This window comes from Microtus pennsylvanicus, chromosome 2 (assembly GCF_037038515.1).
Source record: "Microtus pennsylvanicus isolate mMicPen1 chromosome 2, mMicPen1.hap1, whole genome shotgun sequence".
In the NCBI taxonomy this organism is placed as follows: Eukaryota; Metazoa; Chordata; class Mammalia; order Rodentia; family Cricetidae; genus Microtus; species Microtus pennsylvanicus.
Window position 1 is genome coordinate 2172797 of NC_134580.1, and position 20954 is coordinate 2193750.

The 20954-nt window shown below is 42.7% G+C and overlaps 1 protein-coding gene across 17 annotated transcripts in view; it reads right to left on the reverse strand.

The window, feature by feature from the left end:
• Ptk2 (protein tyrosine kinase 2) overlaps nt 1–20954 on the reverse strand; it is a 212388-nt gene that overhangs the window by 39422 nt on the left and 152012 nt on the right. For all 17 annotated transcript variants that reach the window (XR_012909540.1, XR_012909539.1, XR_012909538.1 and 14 more), the window contains 5 exons: nt 19190–19305; nt 17528–17628; nt 16372–16461; nt 12045–12249; nt 2505–2616 (listed from right to left, as the gene is read on the reverse strand). Coding sequence is in view for 11 of the 17 variants with exons in the window: in XM_075959490.1 (XP_075815605.1) it covers nt 2505–2616; nt 12045–12249; nt 16372–16461; nt 17528–17628; nt 19190–19305 (624 nt within the window). In the remaining 6 variants the exon portion in view is untranslated. The remainder of the gene's footprint in view (nt 1–2504; nt 2617–12044; nt 12250–16371; nt 16462–17527; nt 17629–19189; nt 19306–20954) is intronic.

Sequence of the window (20954 nt, forward strand, 5' to 3'; positions counted from 1 at the left end):
CTGAACATGTTCCTCTTCTGCATGCTAGATTGGCTTCACTCAACACTGCCCCACTTCATCAGAGCCATTCTTCCACAAAATCTAAGCTTTTCTTAGTGTTGGAGCATGGTGGTGGTGGGATATGGTATACACTGGTGAAGTTTGGTGACAATGACTGATAGCCGCACTCATGCAGCTGTCAAAGCAGTAAAACAGGAAATAATTTCCTGGTGTGACTAGGATCCCAGCTTTGGTCTCAAAGGTCTATGTATGAAATAGTTCCACGAGTGCATGAAGCTGTATTCCAATAAAAGTGCAATGAAGTCGATTAGGAGCATTTACTGACCTCTGTTTCAAACAAATAAATGGGGGTAGGGGGGAAGAGAATCATGAAGAACGCCTCAGAATGTGAATTTGAAAACATCACCAGTGAGAGAATTGAGTACACACAAGACGAATACTTAAATATTTATGAGCTAGTCTTTTTACTTAAGATCTAAAAGAAGTCAAACTATCTCTACCACATGAGCCTAATTTAAAATAAATCTGCCAAAATGAAACTATTAAAAACCAACACAGAAAAAAAATAAAAAAATAAAAACCAACACAGCCGAGCAGTGGTGGTGCTCGGGAGACAGAGGTAGGCAGATCTCTGAGTTCGAGGCCAGCCTGGTCTACAAGAGTGAGTTCCAGGGCAGTTAGGGCTATTACACAGAGAAACTCTGTCTTGAAAACAAACAAACAAACAAACAAAAAAGAAACAAAAACAAAAAGAAAAAAAAAACCCAAACCAAACAAACCAAGAAAACCCAAACCAAACAAATTATTAGGAAAAGTTAAAGATGCCTAGGCACCGGCAGTCTGGACTCTGTGGCAGAGCCACTCTTAGCTTAGAGAAGTGCCACCTGGTACATCTCCAATGTCTCCAAGAGGCGAGAGTACTAACACCTCCGTCCTATAAACTAAGAGAGTGAGGTTTAGAATAATGCACCCTGTCAATAGAGTGTTACTAGTCAAGCCTCAGATGAAGAGACTTGCTTGACTCCAGGCCTGAGAACTAAGTGAAGAGATTTCTCTTGCTTCCCAATATGAGACTATGCTGCAGCTGACATAGAATTAAAGCAGGAAATTGGGAGGCTAAGGCAAGAGGCAAAAAACCAAAAATCCCCAAATCAAATTAAGACAAAAGAAAAGAAAAACTCACAGACAAATGGTAAACAGCCCATGGAGGGCCATAAGTTCTAAGATGAAGTGTTGGTGCCTTTCTGTAAGGAAAAACCTTTGTTCTTAAATTGGAAACAATATCTGGTTCTTCAACGCCTGTTTCAAAGTACTATCCCCTCAGGTGGTGGGTTTTGCCCTCTGTGAAGAACTGGGTCCATGAAGCTCCTTGTGGACTGAGCTGAGTTCATCACCTATGCTCACACTTCATCTATGCTCACTTCCAGGGAGTGCCAAGTTTACTACTTCACAGCTCAACATGGGATTACCATGATTTCAGACACCGTGATAAAACACCTGGTGCAATACTCACACAATTCCTCTGTAACCAGATCCCCACTTTTCAAAAGAAATGAAGTGATCAAACTATATTTTTAGCTAATCAAGTGTATCATATGCAGGGAAAAGGTCTGAATTGGATTATTTATTCAAGTAGGTGTATGAAGAGTCTACCCCATACAAAATCAAAGGGAAGCGAGAACTTTTTCCTGTGTGCCAAGTGATAAAGGCCATCTAGGTACCAAAGCTCAACTGCTACCCAGCCATTGTAAAATGGCAGTGGCTTTCCTCTCCAGATTAAAGGAAAGAGAAAACCTGGAGATGATAAGAGAAGGTCAGGTTCCATGTCATGCCAAGCACGGCACAGGCTTGAGAGCAAATCCAGAACACCCTCCAACACCTAGCCAGCAGCCACAACCCAGAAGCGGCACATAAAGCTCGAGCAAAATCAAAGCAAAAGAGGTACAGGTGGGTGGAAATGTGCTTCATTGAAATAAAGCAAATCCTTAGTGCCCATGGCCTAGTCTGGTTCTTTTCCCCCTAAGACAGGGTTTCTTGTAGTTTTGGAGCCTGGAACTAACTCTGTACACCAGGCAGGCCTTGAACTCACAGAGATCTGCCGGCCTCTGCCTCCCGAGTGCTGGGGTTAAAGGTGTGAACCACTACCAGCCCCTAGTCTTGTGTTTGAACCCTGACTATCTGTGAGGTCTGTAGTTCTCTTGCCAACAAGAGAGAGGTAAGTCCCACCTAAACTTCCAAGAAGTTTAGCAGCACCAAGAAGCACCAAGAAGAGGGAAAGGCAGTTTCACATCAAGTCTCTCATAGTCTCTGCCTTCCCCAGCTTCTACAGGGTGAGCTGCACATCGAGCAATCTATAGAGAGGAGGGTGCGTAACATTACAGTGCCTACTCCTTCCATGACTTAGCGGCTAGTCGCACAGACAGCAGTGTCTACTCCCACAGACTGCAGTACAAGAGGACTTAGTTCAAGAGAACTCTCAAAGCTGGGGCAGGGGTGCCAGCTACCTTGGGTGGTGCTTCGTCAGACCCTCCAGAATCCCAGGATACAGTCGCCTGTCTTCTGGACTCCATCCTCATTCGTTCTTCTTGCTGCACCTTCTCTTCCTCTAGGATTGTGCTGGAAAAACAACACACTGTGTTAAGGGGAGCAGACAGCCAATCACCCACCCCACTCATCTATGGGATACCAGTTAATCTCAGTAAAAGATAGTCACAGAGAAAAGAGCCTATATACACAAGGGAATCAGGTTTCTAACCCTACACAAAAGGATTCTAGAACAGTCATGGTATAAACTGGCAAGAGCACTTAAATAACAGCCAAAATTAAGAAAGAGAGCTGGTAAGAAAAAGACCCTGGAGAGACAAAGGCCGAGCAAGATGAACTGAATACACACTGGGATTTATTCTGTTCAGAACAGGACCCCGAGAGTCCAAGCACCTCTGTATCAAGTAGCTACATGTCTCTAGCAGACTGCGTGAAAGCAGATTTCCACATAGCTCCGACTCACCAGCACATGGAGATCAACTTTGCAAGGGGCCAAGATCTCCCATCTAGTTCAATATAATAGTATACTAACTTTTATATCAAGAAAACAAGGAAAACTGCAACAGTACTTACAGGTGCTTCTAAAACACTGCCTGTTCTAAGCTGGAAATGCCCCCACTTACCACCACCAGACTGCACTGCGGCCTTCCTGGCAATGCGGGCGGTGTCTCAGTCCTGGCTGTGTGCCATCCTGTAAAGGCCTCAGAATGCAGCCCAGGGAGCGTGGCCAGCCCCCCTAACTCCCCACCGCCTCCTTGGGACTCGGTAGGCGGCAAGTCTTTGAAATCTTCGTCTTAACTGTGGCAACAATCAGTTTTTCCCTCCCTGCCTGCAACCTGGAGTCCTAATAATGAGGCTCATTCACAGATTCTGGCCCTTGGCAGCCAGATACAGTGAATAACCACCCAGAATTACTCAGGAAATAGTGACATCAGCTGCACAGACTCCTTCTAATCTGGGAATCTGCCTGACTGTTTAAAAAGACATTCCTGCCGGCTAGAGGCTGGAGCCTGCTCTTCTCAGTCACCTCCCAAATCAGGAACAGACAGACAAAATCATTCCATAGCTGGCCTTGAGTCAGCAAGCCATCACTGCACGCTAAAGGTTTTCTCCTCAAAGGAAATGGGACTGCTCTCAAAGAAAAGATCCACTGCCTCTTTAAAAAAGTTTCAGTCATGAGGCCCATCCTTCCTCCAAGAAGACTCTGATTTCCTTTTGCATCAATTAGGAGGAACAGTGGAACAAACACATACACACCAAGTTACCTTTAAATTTAAAAAGTTCTCAGCAGCACAGGATGCACCTTAGTGGAAGAGCACTTGCCTACAAATGTACAAGGCCCTGGGTTCAATCTTAAGTACTCCCTTCTCTTTACAGGCTATCCTAAAGAGCTCTGAAACCTGAGAAACTTTTTTTTAAAGCAGATAAAACTATGACAACTATTCATCAAGTAATTTCCCCAGCAGTCAATGGCTACCTTGTCCACAAGGATCAAAATACAGTTAATGTTTGAAGTATAAAAGCGCAATCATGACTTGGCAAATTCATCCACATTCCTATCTCTAAGCCTGCAGTTAACTTTCTCAGGCCTGCTACATAGCCTTTGACATGTTCCTTTAAATGCATTGCCACATGCAGAACATGTGTGACCTCAGCAAGAGCTAGTATGGCTTCGCTGGGCTTCATGAGCTCCCTAGTGGGAATATAGGCAGCTCAACTTAGTTTCCCAGATCACAGCCTACACAAGGCTAAGGGAGGGTGTGTGTAGGGATGAGTGGAGACCTGTGGACTTTGTCTGGGCAAAGGAGCCCTAACCTGGGCTCACAGCCGATTAGAGACCATTTTCTTGGAGGTGGTCAAGGGGATAGAGGCCCAGTTTGAAACCAGAGAGGAGCACATTCTGGTAAGATCTCCAGTCTTGCTCTCTTTCACCAACACCAGATAACAGATCCTGATACGTTATAGCTTAAAAAACCACAAAGCCCAACAAAATCAAGATAAAAAATTTAACAAAAAAATTTTAAAGTCCTTTCTTCTATTTCTTTTTTTTCTCCCTAAGACAGGGTTTCTCTGTGTTGCTTTGGAGCTAGCCCTGGAACTAGCTCTTGTAGACCAGGCAGGCCTTGAACTCACAGAGATCCGCCGGCCTCTGCCTCCCGAGTGCTGGAATTAAAGGTGTATACTACCACTGTCCAGCTCTTCTACTTCTTGAACCAAACTAAAATATAGGCAGACAACAAGAAGACTAAGTGAGACCTTTCTTCCAAGCAATGGAAAGTTCCCATGGCCTTCTATTTTACATGCTTTATGAAATAGGTTACCTGGTCTACTGTCTACCTACCTGCTGAGACCTCAAATCCCACCAGGCTAGCTCTTCAGTTTATAGTTACTGCCCCCTTTCTCTGAACACCTTGAATGTACTGCCTAAATCTTCCTTTCAGTGTTTAATCATACAGTGTAAGCTTTCTGTGTTAATCCATCATGGGTTAAACCCTTCTGGGCAACTAAAGAGTATCTGCACACTAGTGGAGGCTCCAAAGTGTGATCAACCACGTCAGACTTTTGTCTCCAAGAGTGCAAAGATAGCTGAGAAGCTATTTATTCCATTTTAACATTCACTCTCATACCAGAAATAGCATTTCAAATGCTCCTGAGAATCCATAACTTGTTGTTCAGAGAAGTCAGGAATATAAATAAACCCTAAAGAACTGTTTGACGTTGGGTGGCCAGCCCACAGATGGGGCCCCTACAGAGTTACTTTCTGCAGCTGCTAAGAGTCAAGACAGCAAAGGAGGACGTGTAAGGTCATGGAGGTCAAACTGCAGCATATTTTCCCAAACTCACAATATTTTGAATAGTAATACATTCCACTGAGAAGCTTTTAGCTGCCTAATGTACATGGGCAATGAGCCATGATTCTCCTAAATAGAGGTTTACAAGTTGTTAATTTGCAAATGAATGGAACAAGAAAAGCTGAGACTTGTCACTTAGAAAAGCTGATGATTATGCCTGTTTATTTGTGGGCCACAGACAGGAAAAGAAGAAAGGGGAAAGGAGAATTTTATTTAATATTAAATTTAATTCTTGTTTTCCTCACTTGAGAAAAGTCCAAAGCAGCCAACTCCCTGTCAAGGCCACAGAGACTATAAGAATTGTTCTGACTTTCTTTGGCTTCAGCAATCTTAATTTCACCTTCTGGAGCAATCAAATGGACGGAGAACAATGAAGTGGTCTGCTAGGCCCTTGTTTCCAGGACAAAAAGCCAAGTCTCTAGCCAAGGATGTTTCACAAATGGTGAAGGCCACTCAGTCTTGGTGGCTGGGGTACAAATTCCTTGGTTGTCTCAAAGAAAAAAGGCAACAGTGAGGAGCTATTCTCCCTAGCAAGTTGTTCCATCATGCACAATCAAGAGCACCATGATGGGGAAACACAAGACTGAAAGACAAAAACATACAAATAAATCCCAATTGTTTCTATTCTCCTCCTGCCTTAAAGCCACTAGAAAAGAAGGAACTTTTACACCTCCCGTTCACTCTTTTGTGATGCTGGAGATAGAACCCGAGGCCTTGCATGTGCCATCCTTGGCCCCTCTTCATCTCTGTAGTATCTATCCGATGAGTTGCTATGGATTACTGTGGTACAAACTCTTTTCTTTGAAATTATAAAACATTTATTTTTAAAGATAGGAAACACTTTGCTTTATTTAATATGGGGAAAGTTGTTTTTTTTTTTTTTTAAAAAAAGGATTGAACGCTAATCACCAAAACAAAGGGTTGGGATCACAACATTTGCTTTGGATACAAACTCAGTCTGGGTCTGTAGTTATTTAAGTGGGTCTGAAAATACCCAGAGAAAGAGCAGCAGTAAATCCATCGGGAAAGGTTAGAGAGAAGGGCTTGCTCTGGCAAGTTCACAGGAACAGCAGTTCTGAAACATAATCTCGTACAGTTACTAAACACTGCCTCACCACAAAGGAATGGAGTTGACCTTTCCACAAACCGGGGGTGTCCTTGCAGGAAACAAGTCTACAGCTTGAGCTAGGCTTATGAGAGCACACACACTGCTCCAGCAGTGCTGGCACCTGGTAACTGACTCTTCTCAGATGACGTAACTTAAACAATGAGAAACAGGGTCTGCTGTTCGCTTGCTGTATTAACCACCTCAATTTTTTTCTAATTAAAATTCTTTTATTTTACTATTTTTTGTGCATGGGCATGTTGTCTGCATGTATGCCTGTTTACCATGTGTATGCTTGTGGAGGCTAGAAGGGGATGTCACGTTAATTGGAATTAGAGTTACAGATGGTTGTGTGGATGCTGAGAACTGAACATGGGTCTTCTTAAAGAGCAGACAGTGTTCTCAGCTGCCGAGCTATCTCTCTATAGCACTATTATTATTATTATTTTAAAAAGCTCTTCTAATAACATCTTATATGACACAGTATCTTTCTGGTTTCAAGTGTGTCTGAAAGTTTTTCTTGGACCCAGATTATTACACTGGAACTCTGAATAGAAGAAACAACTGTGTGGTGGCTCAGAACAGCCAGCAGTGGCAAGGGGCTGACCTTAGTAGCTGGGTAGACCCAGTTTTTCAAGGCAGACAGCTAAAAGGCCTCTGATGGCCTCCTAGTTGTAGCCTATGCTCAGGTCAAGGGCCTAACTGCAGTATTTTGTTTGTTTATTTTTTGGAGGGGAAAAGGAGTTGAGACAGGGTTTCTCTTGTACAGTCCTGGCACTGTCCTGGAACTCACTCTGTAGACCAGGCTGGTCTCGAACTCAGAGATCAGCCTGCCTCTGCCTCCTGAGTGCAGGGATTAAAGTGGTGCACCACCACCGTCCAAACTAATTACAGTTTTAATCTTTTGGTTTACAAATCATCTGGGACAATGCTTACTCCCTCAGCAAGGGCAGCAATAATGGTTTATGGCACAATGCTAAGGTTAACACAAAGTGGTCAATAGGGCTGGAGAGATGGCTCAGCGGTTAAGAGCACTGCCTGCTCTTCCAAAGGTCCTGAGTTCAATTCCCAGCAACCACATGGTGGCTCACAACCATCTGTAATGAGATCTGGTGCCCTCTTCTGGCCTGTAGACAGAATACTGAGAATACTGTATACATAATAAATAAATAAATCTTTAAAAAAAAAAAAAAAGTGGTCAATAACCATCACTTTTTGACTTGACTATGAAATTCATTGCAGAGGCCAAACCCTTGATATCAATACATATGCTCTTTTTGAAGTGCTCAGTGACAGACAGCAGCTCAGAATACACGCTTCCTTACTTAGCGGGTACTTGCTCTTTACAACACAGAATTCCTGGTAAATTGCTCTACATGCCACTACGTCTTCTTACTTTGTGTGAACAGGGATTGCTTAGAAATATATGACAGTTTCCAAAGGTTAAAAACCAGAACAAAACCTAAAAGAAGAACTACTGCCACTACAAATCAAGTTCTGCTCACTGTTAGGAGCAGTGCAGGTGGCATGTTCATTTTGAAAACTGTCAATGTCAACCTGTGTGGAGCACATGTACAGTCCCAAGCTTGAGAGCATACACAACTGACAGCATAGCCTCCTGCTCAAACACTGCTGCATTCATGAGTTACTAGTCTTTCAGCTCCAAACTGAAAAGCACTCCAACTTCCAGTGCTGTGGAAGCACATTCTACTCCTTCAGCCAATAGCCTTTAAGATACCAGCCCACTTGGGCATGGTCTCTTAATAGTTTAAAAAGCAGCAGAACCCTGCGCTTGCTCTCTTGCTTCCAGCTCCCATTTACGCCGATAGACTCTGTTCCTGTTTGTGCTCAGAGGATTGTTGTTTAGGATGGCGAGCTGTAAGTTTTCCCCTTAAATAAATAACCCTTTTATTATCCATTCTTCTGAACTGGTGTGGGATTGTTTTATCCCACCAGTTCCACCATCAACAAGATGGTCAAATTAAAAATGGTGCATCCACCATTCAAAAACAGGACTCTATATATCAGTGACAATGGCAGGGGGTGAAGGGACAGGATTATGGAATACCACAGATGACCACACAACTAAGCTTGAAGTGAAAAACCTTAAATCTTATGTGCCTATTGATACCCTGAACACAAATGAAGGTTAAAGCAGGCAGAAGCAGTCACTGCTAGAAGAGTAGCAAGGTGGCACTCTGGACTACGAATCTTTGGACACTGGTTCCCAGTCATATTCAACTTGTGAAAATTTACCGAACTGATCATTGTTCAACTCTGTGCTGGCGTGTTTATAGAAGCTATGGTACAAAGCTAGACTGATAGTTTTGCTTGTCTACTGCCCTCATTGTCTAGAAAGGACTCGAGGAACTGACTGTGAGCCAAGCACACTCACAGATGCTCTTTATTATGTGGCACAGACACTTCATTCCAAGATGTCATTGCTAGAAAATGCTCATTTTGAGCAGAAGCTCCAAAAGCTATTTATTATGGTTCCTTGGCACAAAAAAGATTTTCCAATATAAATGTTTAATGCATATTATATCTGCCAGTCACAACAACAACAACAACAACAACAAAATGCTGGGGGTTTATGAGAAATTTTACTGAACATGTTAAAATACTGCCATTGAAGAACTGTTCATACCTTATAGAAATGCCAACAGTTAATCTCATTCTTAATCCCCATGGGTTCATACCATAATCATGGAAAAGGACTCAAAGAAAATAGCTTCCTTGGATCTCAGATACCCGTTCAAAAAAATCTGGCCCAGAAACCTTGCTAAGCATTGGCTGACAAGCACCTGCAGGTACCCTTCTTAGCTCTCACAGTCTCAGGGGATGCACAGGTCAGTTATGAACAATTCACTGATGAATCTGCTCAAAGAGTTGCTTGAAAGTAGTTGAGGGGCGCCGGGCGGTGGTGGCGCACGCCTTTAATCCCAGCACTCGGGAGGCAGAGGCAGGCGGATCTCTGTGAGTTCGAGACCAGCCTGGTCTACAGAGCTAGTTCCAGGACAGGCTCCAAAAACCACAGAGAAACCCTGTCTCGAAAAAACCAAAAAAAAAAAAAAAAAGTAGTTGAGGGGCTATATTTGGGAAACATTTGACTTCTCAGTGTGGTAATGGGCTACCTGCTTCTTTAATAAAGCTTTGTAATAAAAATGAAACAAACCTCAACAGCAGAACTCATTTAATTATTGTGACACATTGCTCATAAAAACCTAAGCAATAAACTGTATTATAAAGTACATACTACAAAGGTGAAGTCCAACTCTATTGCAGATGTGCTCACTGCGTACAAGATAGCCATGGCTACAGTAGAAGCACGTGTGCACTGTGCTCCTGGTGGGAGGTGAGTATGACGATCCCTGTCCTCAAGGAGCCTCAGTCTAGTAGGGAGGAGACATACTAGACTGTGAGCTCCTCGAGGGCAGGAAAGCGCTCCGTCATCTGTGCCCCATGCCCAGCATCTGAGCAGTGCAGGTGCAGCTGGCTGGAGCAGGGCTAATCCAAGAGCTATGAGGACTTGAAGAACAGAAGGGCCAGGGCCAGAAGACAAGACAAAACAAAGGGCTCTGCAGGTAGAGAAGGCATTTTATATATATGGAGAATTTGGCTTGAGTGTGAGGAAAGGGTCAAGATATTCTCAGGTCCTAAAATCCTTCCAGCTTTTGCCTGGACACAAAAGGTCACAAGAAGCCAGTAGAAGTTGCTTGAGCAGCAGCATCACTTTTCTAGAAAGTCATACTAAACCAGTTAGTGCAATATAGACAAAAAGGAGCCGAGGGTATGAAAGAAGCTGACTTAGAGAACGTACAGCTCTGCTTCTTGGAAAGTATGATGTCCTGTAGGCAACTTACAGAGGAAATTTGAGACTTGTGAGAAGGCAAGTCAAAAGCTATAGATGGCAGGGGAGGCAGTGACCATGAATGGGCCAGACAGTGGGGAATAATATAGACAGCACTTAGGAGGTGGGGCAGGGAACTGGCCAGTCTAAGTACAGGAGGTGGAATATCATATCTGTATGGAAAGGAGATAGTGGGTAGTAAGGAGGCAGGAACATCAGGTTGGTAGTCAGCAAAGAAGTGGGTACAGAGAAGGCAATGAATACACAACCAAAAAGAGGGAGATTTCAAGGCCAGGATCTGTCAAGATCGAAGAGGAGTTAAAAAGCAACCAGCAACACTGCTGAGCAAAGCAGCTATAATAGTGAACAGAGACAATGAAACAGTTACTCAGGGTTTAGGTGGAAGGAAACTTAGAAAGGCAATAAAGACCTATTGCAGGGTGAATAACCATACCCAGGGCTATGCACTGAGGGGACCAAGACAGAGGTGATCTTGTGGAATGAAGCCTCACTGCACTAAATGAGTATAGCTGCCACTATCTATTAAGTACAACTATTGAGCTCTCTAGGCTGAGGACACAAATGTGCTTAGCAAATATTGCTCACTGTATAAACTGCCTCCTTCTCCTATGATACCTGACCTCTTTGACATACTCCCACAAGGAATCTCCCTCAACGACTGAACTCCTAAAGGCTTACAGGAGAGGTAAAGAAGGTGTTTAGATTCTGGCCTGTTACAGTTGGAGATGTTTTTGGAAAAAAAATACAAGTAAACAATTCAAACTCAGGGAAATCCTCTAAACGTGGGAGAAGGTTACAGCACATACTGAGCCAAAGTGCTATTTGTGTGATCAAGCTGCACATGCCTGCAAATTATATGAAACCACAATCTTATCAAAGGTCTAGCTCTGTCCAAACAGCCTCAACAAACTTCTTATTCAGGTACTTGGTGCCCAGTCCTAACGCCAGCACAGAGACACAGAAATGAGTAGGACATGGTGACAACTATCAGGTGAGTCATGCTAGGGACACAGACAAACCATCAGGTAGTCTTGTAGATGCTTCTTTGAGGTAGTCTCAGCACAAATCTGCTTTTTGTGTGAGCTTCTCAGGGACTGGTAACTCCTAGAAACCTGGTGCCTACCAGTGCTTGGCACAAAATTCCCGAACAAATAATAGATGTTTTAAATACAACAGCAGAAGTTCTCAAAGGTGCCAAAGTAAGGGCTCTCTCTTTGGGTGATGGGGTTGATGAGGGAGGTTTATTGGGTGAGGGAACATCTCAGCTCGGTTCTGAAGACTCACCAGGAACAACTCATCAACTAGCAAAGGGAGATCAAGAATACAGCATGTGAAAAGGTCACGAGCTACAGCAGGAGAATTATCAGTCAGGTGCAGTTGGTGCACAAAGTGAGACTGGAGATACAAGCTGGGTCAAAATAATGACAGGCCTGAAAGCCCTAAGTCAGAAGCTAGGGGAAAGAAATGAATCATAATCAGAACTTTAGTAAGAACTGAAGATCTAATTCACAAATAGCTCTAACAAGACATACAAATCAAAATTCAAAGTATCTGTGTCCAGAAGAAGCAGTTCCACCTTAGATATGCTGACAACCATCTCAGAGCTATAACTGCAGAGGAGGAGAAGCAGCAAACCTGCCCCCGCCCCAGGCCCTCGATGCCCCACTCCTACCTGAGCTGAGCTTTAAGTTCAGTAAACCTGGGCCGCCTGCTGGGGTCATAGGCCCAGCATTTCGTCATAAGGCTGTAGAGGGTGGGAGGACAATTTGGAGGCATTGGTAATCGTTCCCCATTTTCAATTCGACCGATCACATCATTATTCTTCACTCCTTGAAAAGGCTTCACGCCATGCATCAGTATCTCCCACATACACACACCTGCGGAGTGGGAACGAAAACAGTGCAGTGAGCTCAGCACCCAAAGAGAAAGGCCCAGGCTACAGGGACCAGATAGGCAGCTGGCAGATCTGGGCAACTCGCCTAAAAGATGGTGGCATTCAGTCAGTGCCCAAACACAGGAAGATAGCAACAGCTAGTTCATATGGTATGAAGAACAACATAAGAGTCAGAACTTTCTCAGTGGCTTATTTCTGAAAACTCTGAATTAGCAAGTAGTCCACCAGCTAATGTAATATGTTCCCAGCTTTACCAGTGATTTTTAGTTGCCCCACTACCAACTTAGGACCGTGTTAATTTGTTAAAGTCTTTTTTTTTAAAATATTTATTTATTTATTTATTATGTATACAATATTCTGTCTGTGTGTATACTTGCAGGCCAGAAGAGGGCACCAGACCTCGTTACAGATGGTTGTGAGCCACCATGTGGTTGCTGGGAATTGAACTCAGGACCTTTGGAAGAGCAGGCAATGCTCTTAACCTCTGAACCATCTCTCCAGCCCCAATTTGTTAAAGTCTTGAGCTCAAGAAAACTTAGATTCCTCACCAAGGTGCAAATGGGCATTATCATCTTGTTTAGATAACATCATCTTATCTAAAGACTAACCCAGGCCGCACACAAGAGCTAGTTCCGGGACAGGCTCCAAAGCTACACTACAGAGAAACCCTGTCTCGAAAAACAAAACAAAAACAAAAACAAAAGACTATGACTGGACCTCAGAAGGTGCACCCACTCTAATCCTGGGAATCAAGGATCTGTTCATCATCTTCTTATTCACCAAAGAATTTATCTTCCAAACAAATGAAAAACCTAACAGCACTGACACTACAGTGGTGACATGAAATAGCGAAACAATATAGGGGAATGATGTGCAGGTTTTTTCTCAGCATCCCAACAATGCCAGTCTGTATTCTAGCCCTTCTGAGTTCTTGTACCTTCTGGATAGGCCAGTTCTAAGGAGCCTTCCCTGCGTCTCACCTAGGGAAGTTACAGTTCTTTTACTTCTATTCTTAAGCACATGTTTAGAAATGATGCCCTAGGAAGAAAGTATAGACTGGCAGAGTGAAGTTGGACTCTATGGAGGCAAGTGACATTATGTGTTCATTGGAACCGGATTCTGAAATTGACCCCAAATTTAGTTCACAGAACTAAAGTTCTAAAGAGTACCTGACAAAAATAACATGTGCTACAGAGCTGTTCCTCACTGGGAACCAGGACAGTATTATCAGCAAGTTCCAGGAGAGCCAGGGAAAACAAAACTTGAAAATACAAACCAACCAAACAAACAAACAAAAAAACAACAAAAAAATCCAATCTATGATGCCACTGATTATTAGAAATAGTAACACTACTATTTTATATGACGAAATGGGAAAATACTGCCACTGTAGATATGCAATAATCTTTTCTTACTATTTAGATTTTATTCTTACCAAAAGAACTCTTTTAAAACGATCATACACAGAAAGTAACAATACAACTCAAACTGACAAAGTTCACATGAAGATAAAAAGTACAGCTGCATTAAAAACTGTCCTGATGTGTATATATTCCACACTTTCTTCATCCATTCTTCCATTGAAGGACATCTAGGTTGTTTCCAGGTTCTGGCTATTACAAATAATGCTGCTATGAACATAGTTGAACAAATGCCCTTGTCATATGATCGGGCATCTCTTGGGTATATTCCCAAGAGCGGCATTGCTGGGTCCAGGGGTAGGTTGATCCCTAATTTCCTGAGAAACTGCCACACTGCTTTCCAAAGTGGTTGCACAAGTTTGCATTCCCACCAGCAATGGATGAGGGTACCCCTTCCTCCACAACCTCTCCAGCAAAGGCTATCATTGGTGTACTACTCAGCGGTAAGAAACAATGACTTCTCGAATTTTGCATGCAAATGGATGGAAATAGAAAATACTATCCTGAGCCGGGCGGTGGTGGCGCACGCCTTTAATCCCAGCACTTGGGAGGCAGAGGCAGGCGGATCTCTGTGAGTTCGAGACCAGCCTGGTCTACAAGAGCTAGTTCCAGGACAGGCTCCAAAACCACAGAGAAACCCTGTCTCGAAAAATCCAAAAAAAAGAAAAAAAGAAAAAAAAGAAAAAAAAAAGAAAATACTATCCTGAGTGAGGTAACCCAGACCCAAAAAGATGAACATGGGATGTACTCACTCATAATTGGGTTCTAGCCATAAATAAAGGTCAGTGAGTCTATAATTTGATATCCTAAAGAAGCTAAATAAGAAAGTGAACCCAAAGAAAAACATATAGCTATCCTCCTGGTTATGGGAAGTAGACAAGATTGCCGGGCAAAAAATTGGGATCTTGGGGGTGGGGTGAGAGGGGGGTAAGGGGAGATGGGGAGAGAAAAGTGAGAAGGGTAGGATGGGGAGAACTTGGGGAAACGGGATGATTGGGATAAAGGAAGGTGGGATAGGGGAGCAGGGAAGCACATATCTTAATTAAGGGAGCCATCTTAGGGTTGGCAAGAGACTTGGACCTAGAGGGGCTCCCAGGTGCCCAAGGCGAGGTCCCCAGTTAGTTCCTGGGGCAGCTGAGGATAGGGAACCTGAAATGACCCTATCCTATAGCCATACTGATGAATATCTTGCATATCACCATAGAACCTTCATCTGGCGATGGATGGAGATAGAGACAGAGACACACACTGGAGCACGGGACTGAGCTCCCAATGTCCCAATGAGTAGCAGAAGGAGGGAGAACATGAGCAAAGAAGTCAGGACCACGAGGGGTGCACCCACCCACTGAGACAGTGCGGCTGATCTATTGGGAGCTCACCAAGGCCAGCTGGACTGTGACTGAAAAAGCATGGGATAAAACCGGACTCTCTGAATATGGCGGACAATGAGGGCTGCTGAGAAGCCAAGGACAATGGCACGGGGTTTTGATCCTACTTCATGTTCTGGCTTTGTGGGAGCCTAGCCAGTTTGGATGTTCACCTTCCTAGACCAGGATGGAGGGGGGAGGACTTTGGACTTTCCACAGGGCAGGGAACCCTGACTGCTCTTCAGACTGGAGAAGGAGGGGGAGAGGAGTGGGGGGAGGGGGAGAAGAGTAGGAGGCTGGGAGGAGGCAGAAATTTTTTTTCTCTTTCAAAAAAAAAAAATTAAAAATTAAAAAAAAGAAAAAACAAAACAAAACAAAGATAAAAACTGTCCTGATGAATACCAACTCTAAAATCTCAAGATATTCCAAAAATGCTACAATGTGCAGAAATGGACATTTAGAATAGGAAGCACAGGGTCCTCTGAGAAGATGAGCATCTTGCCTTGTGGTTTGGACAGCCAAATACAACTTGCACCTGCACTGAATGGACCGAGAGCCTTGCTAACCCTGCCAAAGAAGTAAATGGATTAAAATAAACAGCATTTAGACAGAAGCTAAAGTAAAAATGCTTATTTGATATCTATGAAGTTAATTTTACTTATATAAGTTAAATAAACTTAATTGTATTTCTCTTCCAGAGCAGTTTCAAACTTTATAGAGATAATTTCTCAAGACTACCCACAAGAGCCACAGATGAGTATCTGAAAAGGGGGACATTTAAAATTAGATGGGGTCCAGCTAGAGAAGAGAATGTAAGAATCAGGCATCCCAAGCAGAAAGACCAACTTCAGGAAAGACAGTTCTGGAGACAGTAAAAAGAGTCAGTCAGTTTACAACCACAGAAAGTGTGTAAGCAGATCACACTTTCAACACAATATAGGCCACAGAGTAAGCAGGGAGGGTTATGTTTGAATGCCAAGTCAGAGGAGATGAAGTGCCAGCTCCCAAGCCTGGAGACAGGCAGTTTCAGAACAAGAGAAAGAAGTACAGATGTTCTGGGCCAGCAGTTTCTCCCAGAGCCAGAACAACCTACAAGTTGGGGACAGTAGAAGAGTATGAGAGAAGAGTAAACGGAACACAGGCAGCTGTCCCTTCTGGGGAAGGCAGAGGACAGCAGGAGCACAGATGAGAGACTACACTGGTCACAGAGGACATTGTAGCAGTGTCTAACAAGAGATGCTCATCTTAAGAGATGATGCTAGCTTTATTTTGCATAATATAGCAAAGTTGTTTTTTTTTTTTTTTTTAAATACTCACCAAACATCCACACATCACTAGCTGAGGTAAAACGTCGAAAATTGATTGACTCTGGAGCCATCCACTTAATAGGCAATTTTCCTTTGGAAGCTAGAAGATTAATTTTAGAAAATGAATTTTCTTTGTTAGCTGCTTGAGTACCTAAGAAAACTGGCCAAGATTTTTAGCATCACAATAAAAAGCATCAGTTCTGACACACAGGCATCCACTTCTTTGGAAGAATGACACATTTACTTGGTGCTTTGAGAGTTGAGAAGTGGCTAGCTTGGGTAGGGACAGAAAATTTGGATGCCTTTCCCCTCTTCATTTCAGGAAGAATCTGTGAGTGGTGGTAACAACATACAGCACATTACACAGGGCTTCATATTATACTGGAGCACATGCACCTGTAGTTGGGACCCTTGCTCTACAAATGCCCCATGTAAGAACATACATTCCACTCCTGCCGGCAAGTTATGTTCTAAGCTGGCCCAGATACAGAACTTGCTCCCAGAAAATACATAAACACATCACGTAGAGACTAAACCTTAAATCCTAAAATGTATCATTTTCAAGGGTTCTATTCTTTATAAACAGGGCTTAAACCCACTGACTGGGGTTCCGCTACTAACAGAAGCCGGAGCTTCTTCTCTACCTCCTAACCAACTCCTCTGGCTTAGAATGACTTTGGATGGAAATGTACAGCCCAGGAAAGCACAAAAGTTTTCCTGCCTTGTACATGCCCCCAAATGACTTCAAAATCATTGGTAGCATGTGTACAAACCTCTGCTTAATTCCAGATCTTAAAGGGTTACTGTGTTATTTCTTCTAAATTTTATAGTTACATGCCTTATAACTAAGCCATAGGCTGTTCTGAGTTATTTTGAAGTGAGGTCTGGGTTAAGATTGTCCAAGCACCACTGTCTGACAAGGCCATCCTTCCTCTACTAAACTGGCCTTGGACTTCAGGAAAACACATTGTGGCACACCGTGCATTAAAATCTTGATGTGTTTGTGTATACCTACTCTACCATTTGGTAGACTGAAGGGCAAGAAGTTTGAGACCAGTCCAGGTTACAACAATGAGACCCTGTCAAAAAAACCAACACTCCCCTTAACAAAACTCAAATAATACAGATTCATAGCTTATTTCCCAGCTGTTGCCCTAGATTCTCACCTTTATAGTAAGTACTATCTTCCATATATCGGGATAATCCAAAGTCTCCTAATTTTACACAATCATTTGAGGATACCAGAACATTCCGAGCAGCAATGTCCCTGATAAAGGAAAATTGGGGACAGTAAGCACAACAACAACAAAAATCTCATCAACTTATAATTATTACATACAGATATACAGGCAGGTATTTTGAAAGACAGCTTATACACAAGATGAAGAGATACATAGATCGTTTCATTTCATATGTATTCCTCTAGAGGATATTTACAAGAATGAGTTGATGATCCTTATGAATAATGGCAAAATACTTTCTCAAACACTGAAAACACTTATCGCCTTGATAAACTCACAGAGTAATGACATTATACTGACAAGCAGTGGATACACAGTCAGCATAACAGGAGATCTTCATAAACAATTCCCCGTAAGCACTTGTTCTGTACAACTTTTATGATGCAGTCTGCTATAATATTGGACATCAAAACAGTAACTCTACTGTGATCCTTACGGAACACATTATAGAAACTTTCACTTGTATTCCAACCCAAAGCTGCAAATTCTAAGTAACATTCTGAAGAATGACAAGTGCCATACAACATGTAAATATTCTGCAGTCTCAGGTCTGCTTTGGGGCTACTTCCACATATTTACTGTTCTGTAAGTTCAGGCTGTGGATTATGTTTGGAGAATGAACATATATCTTGAAAGCATCATACAAGAAAGGAGAAACAGTGAGTACTCGCAGGGGTACACTGAGACATTCTCACTGCAGTCTAGCCTGGCTTCAAATCCATGTATCAGCCTCTCAGGTGCTAGAATTAATGGTATGCACCACCATGACTGGTCTATGAAAATCTTTTTTTCTGCTAACAAGCCATGGTCCTTCCCTCTGAAAGGAGATAATAAACCGTGACTCCTTCAATCAACCCCAATACAGTTTCATTCTGAAGATCAGGCTGGCCTGGAACTCACAGAGATCTGCCTGCTTCTGCCTCCCAAGTTATTCAGATTAAAGGTGTGCCATACCATAGCTGACTCAACATCATGACTTTTTTTTTCTTTTCTTCCGTTTTATTTGTTTGTTTGTTTGTTTGAGATAATCTTGTGTAGCCTTTGTGTAGCCCTGGCTGAAATAGAACTAGCTGTGTAGACCAGGCTGGCCTCAAATTCACAGAGATTTGCCTGCTTTTGCCTCCTAAGCCCTGGGATTAAAGGCATGAACTACCATCAACCAGCAACACCATGACTTTCTATTGACTGAACACTAGGTTCAAATGATACACAAGCATCTTGTACAGAGTGCAAAGTAAGTTCCTTCTTTGTTTCTCACTGTTAACTGTTTGTTACTGAAATGGCCCCCTGGCAGATATGTTTGAACACCTGGTTCCCAGCTGATGGTGGCACCGCTTTGGGAGTTTGTGGAACTAACTGGCAGATCACTGCGGCAGACCTTGGTCAGCTGGTTCTAGGTTAGTTCCTGACACTACATACAGAGTGGTTTCTACTGCGATTCATTCCACACAATGGCCAGGATCCGCTTGAACCAAAATAAATCCTTCCTTCCTGAAGCTGTTTCTGTCAGGGATAAGAAAAGTGAATACACTCTAGAACTGCTCACCCCAATCAGTAGGCAGTGCAGCAGCTTCATGAATGCCTTACCTGTGAACAAATCTTTTACTCTCCAGATACGCAAGTGCCGTACTAAGCTGATAGGCATAGAGGATCAAAGATGCCAGATCCAAGCTGTATTTCCTTACTTGCAAAAATGACCTCAGCTTTTGAAACAATGGTCAAGACAAAAGAGAAGTAATTAGAAATACAGAATAGATATTAAGAGCACAAAAGATAGACACAACACTATGAAGGTCCCCAAATGATTTTTTTTTTTTAATGAAACACAGTCTCATTAACACACCTAGATGGGAAAGATGCTATGTAATCCTGGCAGGCCTGGAATTCTATGTGTAAACCTGGCTGGCCTTAAACCCACAGAGATCCTCCTGCCTCTGCCACCCGAGTCATAGTAAAGGCATGTAACAACATGCCCACCTTTCTAAATGGATTTTAAATTGTATTATATTTTAGTTCTTCTTTGATAAAGATAAAACAATATTTTTCATTTGAAATCCCTTTAAAATTTAGAATCTTTATGACTACAGACAAATTTCTAAAACATGTAAAAGATGGGCCCGAAGGGTAAAAAAAAAGTGAGCTATAAAGTATTGCTAAACAGTAATAGGCAGAGAACAGTCACTATTGCAATCACAGAACATCCATCTACCCCACTGCATCTTGCTGAGCTTCAGGGAGTGTTTTAGGGTAAGACAGGAGGAGGAGGAGTACATTTTCTTTCCTCGCCCATGGTTTTAATACCTACAATGGAGACACACTGGATTTTTCTCCCACTGGGCTTACCAATCTTATCACTTATACCATTCATTCAGCTAGACACTAATACAAAATTTTATCAACACCCAAATTTCTAAAAAAAAAAAAAAATAGTAAATAAAAGGGAAGCATTTAGCACCAGCATTTAGCAAACTCCTCAAAAGCAAAAGTGAGGGAAAGGGAAAAAAAAGAAAAACTAACTAAACCCATCCATTACCCTCCATTTGATTTGAAAGGGCAGAGAGAAGGGAAGAGGATGATGTAAAATGAATACTAGTTACCTCCCTGCTCAGTTAAGAGTTTGACTCAGGGGCTGGACGGATGGTTCAGAGGTTAAAAACACTGGCTGCTCTTCCAGAGGCCTTGAATTCAATTCCCAGCAACCACATGGCAGCTCACAACCATCTATAATGAGATCTAGTGTCCTCTTTAGGTATATAGGCAGAACATAATATACATAATAAATCAATCTTGAAAGAGGGAGGGAAAAAGGGGAGAGAGAGAAAGGAAGAGAGAGAGATTGAGAGAGAGAAAGAGTTTGACTCAGGAAGGCGGCAGTGGCACACGCCTTTAATCCCAGCGTTTAGGAGGCAGAGGCAGACAGATCACTGTGAGTTCGAGGCCAGCCTGGTCTACAAAACAAGTTCCAGGACAGCCAGGGCTCCACAAAGAAACCCGGTCCCGAAAAACAAAACAAAACCAACCAACAAATTAATTAAAAAACAAAAAAACAAAACAGAGTCAGACTCAGTAACCTGAGTGGAGCTCAGCATCTGAAGATCTGCTTTTCTAGCAAGCTTCGATCACACCTTTTTCTAGGTGGAGGTGACGACTGATTAGTTTCCAAGTTTTTGGAGAATATCAAACAGGGCCAATGATTCTCTGTTACTCATTGTTTGTTACTCACAGGTGTCAAAGAAACTGAGTAATAGGTTAGTCTGAAAGACTTGAAGTGAATTCTCAAAAGGATTAAGAAGCTGTTTAGATTTAGCACTGTTTCTTTCACCCTCAAGTCATGAAGCTAGTTCTTTAGAAA